The sequence below is a fragment of the Ahaetulla prasina genome, chromosome 15 (assembly GCF_028640845.1).
Source record: "Ahaetulla prasina isolate Xishuangbanna chromosome 15, ASM2864084v1, whole genome shotgun sequence".
Lineage (NCBI taxonomy): Eukaryota > Metazoa > Chordata > Lepidosauria > Squamata > Colubridae > Ahaetulla > Ahaetulla prasina.
This window is the reverse complement of record NC_080553.1, coordinates 2,776,571-2,785,681: the sequence shown is the minus strand read 5'-3', so window position 1 is coordinate 2,785,681 and position 9,111 is coordinate 2,776,571. Positions and strand designations below refer to the sequence as shown.

The 9,111-nt window shown below is 49.5% G+C and overlaps 1 protein-coding gene across 1 annotated transcript; it reads left to right on the top strand.

Annotated features, from left to right (window-relative positions):
- The first annotated feature begins 242 nt into the window (after window positions 1–242).
- Window positions 243–8,885, top strand: DGCR6 (DiGeorge syndrome critical region gene 6). The gene is made up of 5 exons (XM_058157989.1): window positions 243–442; window positions 2,934–3,094; window positions 5,950–6,050; window positions 6,190–6,330; window positions 7,542–8,885. Exons 1-5 carry the CDS (start codon window positions 273–275, stop codon window positions 7,623–7,625), a joined length of 657 nt encoding a protein of 218 aa, XP_058013972.1. The 5' UTR covers window positions 243–272; the 3' UTR covers window positions 7,626–8,885.
- The last annotated feature ends 226 nt before the right edge of the window (window positions 8,886–9,111 follow it).

Below are 9,111 nucleotides of genomic sequence, written 5' to 3'. Positions count from 1 at the left end.
CGCATCAAGCGAAGCGCCAGCTGGAAACGCCCAGAGGAGACCCCGGCCGCCGGAGGGGCAGCACCTAAGGCAGGGGAAAGCAGCCCCGGGGAGGGAGGGAGGGAGGGGGAGGGAGGGGGCAAGGCGGAGGAAGCCCCGCTCCGCCTGGGCTCCGCGGAGGGGGAGGGGCGAGGGGAGGGGCGTCTGCAGGCTCGCGCGAGAAGCCGCCGCCGCGCTCCGCCCCCCCCCGCTCCCCTCCCCTCCCCCCTCCCCTCCCCCAAGCCCTGCAGTCCATGGAGCGCTTCGGGGCTGCCTTCGGCTTCCCGGAGGGCGAGGCGGGAGGGACCCCGGCCGGAGGAGGAGGAGGAGGAGGCGGCTTGGGCGGCGACCGTCCGGCGCGGCAGCAGGCGCGGCACTACCAGCTGCTCTCGGAGCTGCAGGCGCTGGTCAAGGAGCTGCCCAGGTGGCTGGGGGGGGGCGAGGGGGGGCGGGGGGAGGAAGGGGCTTCGCGGAGGGCAGCCGCGTCTCCAGCCCCCTCCCCCCGCCCGCCGGCTTTTCCCCGCAGCGTCCGAGGGAGCTTCCCGGAAGCCCCAAGGGGGGGAGGGTGTCTGGTTTTGGGGGCCCAGCCAGAGGGTCTTTGTTCAGGGGGGGAGGCCAATTTAAGGAAGGGCAGCTTCTGGAACGCCTAATGCGACCTTTTCTAGAAAGGCCTTTTAAAAAAAAACCCAAAAACCTCTTTCCCCCCCTTGTCTCCCCTTCCCCATCATCTTTTCCTCCTCGCATCCCCCTCCCCTTTTTCCCCCAGACCCCTCCCTCCCCCCCTCCCCGTCAGCCTGTCCCCCACCCTAAATCCAACCCAACCTCTCACCCTCTGAAAGTGGGTTACAAAGGGAGGGAAAGCTCCTCCAGACTGAAGGGCAGCTTATCTCCAGGAAGGCACCTTCTGATAACTGACCCTAACTGACCCTTTAGCCTGCAGGGATTTTCTCAAAAGAAAATATCTGCCGCATGTGAAAGGGTAAAAATAAAGCCATCAGGAGGCTCCCTTCTCTTCCCACCCGAGGGCACCTGCTCCTCCACCTTGGTGACCTACATCCATGCCACACAAAGGCCTCTAGGAAGCTACCAAACCCTTCACTAAAGCTGCCAATTTGTCCTTTTTTGCAAGGTAGCCATAGCTTTTTGGATGTGGATTGCCTCTTGTTATAGAAGCTCCACTAAGCTCCCCTGAGCGGCTTAATGGTCTGCTGCTTGCTTTCTGAAGTCAGGGGTTGGAAGCAGACTTAACTATGTTTCGAGATAGACCTTGAAAAAGATTTAGAACAGAACAGAATAGGAATAGAACTGGAAGGGACCTTGGAGGTCTTCTAGTCCAGCCCCCTGCACAAGCAGGAGAACCTCTACCATTTCAGACAAATGACTGTATAATCTCTTCTTAAAAACGTCCAGTGATGGAGCGCCCACAACTTCTGGAGGCCAGCTGTCCCACTGGTTAATTGTCCTCACTATTAGGAAGAGTCTCCTTAATTCCAAGTTGCTTCTCTCTTTGATTAGTTTCCATCCATTGTTTCTGGCCTTCTAATCTCTTTGATTAGTTTCCAACCATTGTCCTGCCCTCTGGTGCTTTGTAGCACCATTATTTATTATCCTTTTCTTTGTATCAGCCCCTCAAATACTGCTGCTACAGTTGCCCCTAATTCTTCTTTTCTTTCTACTAGCCAAACCCACGTTCTGCAGCCATTCTTCATATGTTTCAGTCTCCAGGCCCTTATTTGTCCCATTGTCCAACAAGACTGAGCTAACATAGGGTTGTCAAACTCGATTTCATTGATTGCCAGTTTGACCTGGAGGGAGGAGTGGCCAGCATGGCATCCCTTGTGTCAGGAGCATCTGTGGTGGCCCAAGCACTCTGCCAGAGAAAATGGGCTCCCGAGCTCCGTTTTCAGCTGCAACGGCCTCCTGCAACCTTCTGCCAGAGAAAATGGAGCTCGGAAGCGCTACACATGGCCCTCCTGAGCTCTGTTTTCGCTGGCAGAGGCACAGCGGGCCGGTCCTTCGCTATTTCCAGGATGGTCCCACGAGCCAGATCTAAGCACCCCAATGGGCCGGATGCGGCCCCCGGGTCTTGAGTTTGACTCCCCTGGTCTAACGGATCTCACTGATTGTAGCGGCACAATGTTGACAAACTTTGAATCCGGTCCGTTGTCTGGAAAGTCCAACAGATTTTTTTTTTAACCAATATTATTCAGCCTGTCCTATTTAGACCCATTACAATATATGCTCTGCATTGTTTTCTGATCAAGAAAAGGGGGAAAAAAATCATAGCTGGCTGGAGAATTCTGGGAGTTGAAGTCCACAAGTCTTAAAGCTGCCAAGTTTGAGGACCCTCTGCCCTAGGGGATCAATCTGCTTGTGTGCATCAGTGACAAGAAGGTCTCTTACTTGAGCAGAGGGTTGGACTAGAAGACCTCCGTGGTCCCTTCCCACTTAGTTATTCCTTTATTCCATTCCATTAAAAAGGCTTGGAAATAAGAGCTGGGAGGAGCAGGCTTGGGCCCAACACAAAATGGCGGGGTGGGTGGGTGTGTTTCAGTGCAGAAGCCTCCCCCCCCTCCCCCAGACTGTACTCTGTTTGCAGGGGTGCAGTGTATTGTGCAGAGCCACGGGCTCTGTTGACTTGGGTTTAATGCTTGTGAAAACCCAGCTGACAAGTAGCTTCTCAACATTTTTGAGCCAACAAGCAGAAATACAGATTCGTGGGGATTTGATCCAGTTGCATCCCAACTCCTGTTGTAGTCCTTAAAGGCAAGCGGCCTTGTGCTTTGGGAGAAAGAGGCCTCTTTTCAAGGTTGGGTTTCCATGGTTGAGTTTCCATGGTTGAGTTTTCATGGTTCAGATGCAATTGCCCTCCCGCTTAGTACAGTCTTGATGATAAAGATGTTTCCTCCCACCAGTTCTTCTCAGCAGAGGCTGTCCTACACCATCCTCAGCGACCTGGCCTTGGCCCTCCTTGACGGGACCGTCTTTGAGATCGTACAGGGCCTGCTGGACATCCAGCACCTGACGGAGCGAAACCTCTACAACCAGCGGCTCAAACTGCAGACGGAGCATCGAGGCAAGTGAGCCGCTTGCACAAATGGGTCAGGCCCATCGAGTCTTTGCACTCACTAGTGAGGGGGCACAAGTCCTGGGCCAAATTCTGGTTTTCCCCTTCTCCCTTTTTGTGAGTGGAAGGAGATGGCTGGAGGTTCGACTCACCCCGGGAGAAGGAATGGAGTGGCGGTGAGAGCTGGCAGATTGCTTCCTCCTGATCTAGTGGCATCACAATATCACAGGCCACATTTCCTGCATCTCCCAGCAGAGGATAAGGGAAAGTGTGCAGTGTGTAACAGCAGCCAAAAACGCTAATACAGTCCTGGGTTGTATAAACAGAGGAATAGAATCAAGTTCGTGTAAAGTATTAGTATCGCTTTATAAAACCCTTGTAAGGACACACCTGGAATACTGCAGCCAATTTTGGTCACCACATTACAAAAAAGATGTTGAGACTTTGGAAAAAGTTGAGAGAAGAGAAACTAAGATGGAGACTAAAACATACGAAGAATGGCTGCAGGATTTGGGTTTGGCTAGTCTAGTGAAAAGAAGAATTAGGGGTGACATGTGAGTAGTATTCCACTATTTGAGGGGCTGCCACAAAGAAGAGGGGGTCAAATTATTTTCCAAAGCACCTGAGGGCAGGACAAGAAACAATGGGTGGAAACTAACCAAAGAGAGAAGCAACCTGGAATTAAGGAGAAATTTCCTAACAGAACGGTTAACCAGTGGAACAGAAGTTGTCTCCAGAAATTGTGGGAGCTCCTTCACTGGAGGTTTTTAAGAAGAGTCTTGTCTGAAATAGTATAGGTTCTCCTGCTTGAGCAGGGGGCTGGACTAGAAGACCTCCAAGGTCCCTTCCAGCTCATTTAATTCAAACTTTAGCTGAAACCACTTTGTATAACTATGGAAAGCTGTCTGTCCAAATGTGGGTCAAGACAAATCCATCATATTAATATCTGAAAATGATGGTCCTCACTGTAGTAAGGCAATTCTATTAATATGCCCAGTCATAAAATATCCAATAGAAGAATGGATACTGAAAGTCATTAATTTGGCTGAGATGGCTAAAATCTCAGCTTTTTAAAAAGACAATACGCAGGAAAGATATTTAATTGAATGGAAAAAATGGATTGATTATATACAAAACAGATATCAGATTAAGAAATATCAGATTGCCTTTGAATAATTAGAAAGTTATTTTATGTAATGGGGAGGGGGTCGGGATATGAAAAGCTTTGGATGTGGTTATTTGGATTGGAAGGGAAAATTTTATTCTATGTTTGGTTTATGTATAACAATACCTTGTGATTGACCCGGGAAGGCCGGGGGGGGGGGGAAGGGAGGGGGGAAGGGTTTTTTTGGGGAGGGAGGGGGGAAAAAGGGGGTGAAAATGTCTTTGTTTTTTTAAAAAACTTTTTCAATAAAAAAAAAATATCCAACTTCATTTTAGCTTAAACTAGCATACTCTGCAAACTGGTGCACCTTTAAAAATAAACTGGCTTAATATCACAAATAAATATAATAGCAGTAGCCCTTAGACTTATATATTGCCTCACAGTTCTTTACAGCCCTCTCTAAGCTGTTTATAGAGTCAGTTTACAGGCCTATTGCCCCCAACCATCTGGGTCCTTATTTTACCCACCCTGGTAGGATTAACAGGTTAACAGAGTTGGAAGGGACCTTGTAGGTCATCTAGTCCAACCCCTCACTCAAGCAGGAGACCCTACACCATTTCTGACAAATGGCAGTCCAGTCTCTTCTTGAAAGCCTCCAGTGATGAAGCTCTCACAACTTCCAAAGGCAACTTAGAATAACAGAGTTGGAAGGGACCTTGGAGGTCTTCTAGTCCAACCCCCTGCTTAGGCAGGAAACCCTTCAGACAAACCTCTGTTCCATTGGTTGATTAGTTGACTGATCCCTTCTCCTTCCCTTTCTCTTGTCCATTCACTCTAGCTCCCTGTGCTGATCATTACAGTCCTTGATTTACGACCATGATTGAGCTCAACATTTCTGCTCTTAAGTGAGACATTTGTTAAGTGAGCTTTGCCCCATTTTATGACCTTTCTTGCCACAGTTATTAAGTGAACCACTGCAGTTGATAAGTTAGTAACCCGGTTGTTAAGGGTCTCTGGCTTCCCCATGGACTTTGCTTGTTAAAAGGTTGCAAAAGATGACCCTGGGACACAGCAATGGTCATAAGTATGAGTCAGTTGCCAAGGTCCTGAATTTTGATTGCTTGAGCAAGGGGATCAGAGATGGGATTCAAATCCCGGCACTGCCAGTTTGCTATCGGTAGCGTGCAAGCGCACGGTGCTTCTGTACATGCGCAGAGTATTTTTGCTGACATCTGGGTGGGTGGGCGGAGCCTCCCACTGCTGCTGCTACCAGTTCACCCGAACTGGGGTGAACTGGTAGAAACCCACCCCTGAAGGGGATGCTACAAAGGTTGCAATGTGAAAAATGGTCGCAAGTCACTTTTTTTCAGTGCAGTTGTAACTTTGAACGGTCACTAAAGGAACTGTTGTAAGTCGAGGACTGCCTGTACCCTCCAAGAACACAGCAGCAGAGTAGCCAACAGAGGCTGAGTAGGTTGGGCAGGTTCAGTGCATCAGTGGTAGGATTCAATTTTTTTTACTACTGGTTCTGTGGGCGTGGCTTGGTGGGCGTGGCAGGGGAAGGTTATTGCAAAATCCCCATTTCCTCCCGATCAGCTGGGACTCGGGAGGCAGAGAATAGAGGTGGTATTTACCGGTTCTCTGAACTACTCAAAATTTCTGCTATAGGTTCGGCAGAATTGATCAGAACCTGCTGAAACCCACCTCTGGGCTGCCTCTTGGGGACCTCATTCTGTTTCCCTCCTCCCTTTTTCACCAGCCCTGAAGCAGGAGACCTTCCGCAAACACAAGGAGGACCAGCAGAGCTGCCAGCCGCACAACCTGCCCCTTCTGAAGGCCGCCCAGCAGCGAGAGATGGAGGTAAAGGCAGCCCTAGCCGCAGTCGGAGTAACCTGGGGTGGAGAGCTTCCTTGCCCCTTAGCCCATGGCTTGAAGCACCGTTCAAAATGCCAAAGTGCTGTTAATGGTGGTTCTTCGTTTGGGTTTCTCCTTTGCTCAGGCTGTGGAGCAGCGGATTCACACCGAGCTGCGGATGATGGACGAGAAAATAGTCTTGGAGCTGGATCAGAAAGTGGTGGACCAGCAGAGCACCCTGGAGAAAGCTGGCGTCTCTGGCTTCTACATCACCACCAATCCCCAGGTCTCTGCTTTGTCCAAAGCTGAGTGCCAGCAAGAAGGTGGGGGGTGGGGTGGGGAGGATGGGGGAGGGGCTGAGGATCCCCTGCTTAGGGGAGGGGGGGGAAGCCAAGCTGGTTGAGAAACTCTGGTTGGAGACCCCTGCCCTAGAGGGTCTAGCAGGGATCAAGGTTGGAGACCCCTGCCCTAGAGGGTCTAGCAGGGAGAGATGCAAGGGCCCAGCTTCTCCCCTCCTGAGATTAAGGGATGGGGCTTCTAGTGACCCACGCACTTGGAAATCGCTTAACAACACCCCCACCCCAGGATCAGAGCAGCCTGCTAGGAACAGAGGGAATGGAGGCTCCTCTACTGCAGGGTCTCCAGCCTTGGTCCCTTTAAGACTTGTGGACTTCAACTCCCAGAGTCCCAAAGCTGGCTGAGGGACTCTGGGAGTTGAAGTCCACAAGTCTTAAAGGGACCAAGGTTGGAGAGCCCTGCTCTACCAGATGTGCAGAATCTCTTTACATAGGAGCAACAGATAGTCCTGGAGGAGAAATACTTTGTATACTGTGATTGTAAGCTACCCAAGGGGAGTGGTAGTAGCAAATTTTACATTTCACCCCTGGTCTAGGGCAGGGGTCTGCAAACTTGGCTCTTTTAAGACTTGTGGACTTCAACTCCCAGAGTTCCTCAGCCAGCTTTGCTTTGCTGGCTGAGGAACTCTGGGAGTTGAAGTCCACAAGTCTTAAAGGGACCAAGGTTGGAGACCCCTGGATTAGAAGACCTCCAAGGTCCCTTCCAGCTCTATTTTGATTGACTAACTACACTCTCTGCCTTCCTCTGCTTCATCTTCCTCCTTGCCAAGGCCACCTCTAGCATCCAGCGTCCAAACCGGGGAGAAATTTCGAAACCTTCTAGGGAGGTTCTACGCAGGGATTGGGGCCCTCAGCAGGAAAAGGGCTAAATTTTACCTTGAGGTTGTTGCAACTATGATGTTTGGGGAGGGGAAAGGGGGAGAGACAAGGACTGCTGCTTCCTGAGATGTTAACTGTCCCCATCTCCTCCATCCAAGCTCTCATGGCCTCCTGGATGAGCTTCTAATCCATTGTTTGTGGGCAGGATGTGGAAGTGGGTTGGCTTTGCCCTTGCTTCTTGCAAGATGTTTTGCTGACGGGTGGATGAAGTTGGTTTGCTTTTATCCCTAAGTCAAACATAAACTCTTCGTTTCTCTCCCAGGAATTGACGCTCCAAATGAATATGCTGGAGCTCATTCGGAAGCTACAGCAAAGGGAAATGCAGCCCAGACAGCCGTTCTCTTAGAAGGGACATGGGGACCCACCACGTCTAGTATTGACCCTCATGGAAAAATGGATGATGAGTGTGTTGTCTTTATTTAAGAGGCTTGCCCCACAAGAGAGCAGAACAAGGCTGGGGGTCGGGCAGGCCCAGGGCTTTCTTGTTTCCTCTCTGCCCCGTGAAGGAACTGAGATCAAGTTTGTCTTTGGTCCTTCTTAGAATGGGGATCCTGCGTTGTTTTTTTTTTTTAAATAACGTTTGAGGAATTTCCAAAATATCTACAGGTTGATATTTTGAAATTGTAATATAGGAAATACAGGTTGTAAAAAGGCAATAAACACAATTTATTTATTCAATAGATTTCTATGGCTGCCCATGATTCTGGGTGGCTAACAGTATTCAAAAAGATAAAAACATATATTAAAAAATGGAAAACACATAACAGCCGGCGGGGGGGGGGGTGTGTGGAGAAAATTACAGAAGCAACCATCAACATTCAGCCCAACCAAGAAAGAGGCCCTGTTGTATAGCTGGAGCCCCTGGTTCAAACCCACTGCCAACTCTCCAAGGTTTTCCTCTTGGGGAAGAAAGCTTTGGGAGAGGGAACAAGGAGAGTCCTGTGGATGGGAGTGTTTCCAGAATATAATTTTTATGATACGAAAAGGTTTTTTTAATCACTGCCATATATTTAGCAATGGCACTTAGAGTTATATACCGCTTATAGTGCTTTACAGCCCTCTCCAAGAGGTTTACAGAGTCAAGTCTATTGTCCCCAACAATCTGGGTCCTCATTTTACCCACCTCGGAAGGATGGAAGGCTGAATCAACCTTGACCCGCTCAAGATCAAACTGCTGGCAGCTAGCAGACAGCAGATTTAGCCTGCAATACTGCATTCCAACCACTGCGCCATGCTCTTGATTTAGTTATTTGAATATTTTTGCCATTCTTCAAACCAAGATTTGTTACGGCAGCTTCCAAAGTATTTTCTTCTCCTGCCAACAAGCGCACTCGTGCTTGAAATGAAACTCTTAACACCGAAGTAGCACAGAAGCATAAAAACATGCTGGAGCAGCATCAATAAACCCAACTCAGAGGAAACCCTTTAATCAGAAAAGCATTAAATATCCCTAATCCGATAGAAGTGTTAGAAATGCAACTTTCAGAATTTCCCGTTCGGCCTTCGGTTCCGAACTCTGCAGTCGCCTTCCAAAACAGAGGTTGGCTTGGGTCACACTTATCCAGCTTATTTAGTGGTGGTTTTAAATGATGAAAAGGACCCTTGGGAATGATGCAAAACATCCTCTAGAACAGGGGTCTCCAACCTTGGTCCCTTTAAGACTTGTGGACTTCAACTCCCAGAGTTCCTCAGCCAGCTTTGCTTTGCTTTGCTGGCTGAGGGACTCTGGGAGTTGAAGTCCACAAGTCTTAAAGGGACCAGCTTTGCTGGCTGAGGGACTCTGGGAGTTGAAGTCCACAAGTCTTAAAGGGACCAGCTTTGCTGGCTGAGGG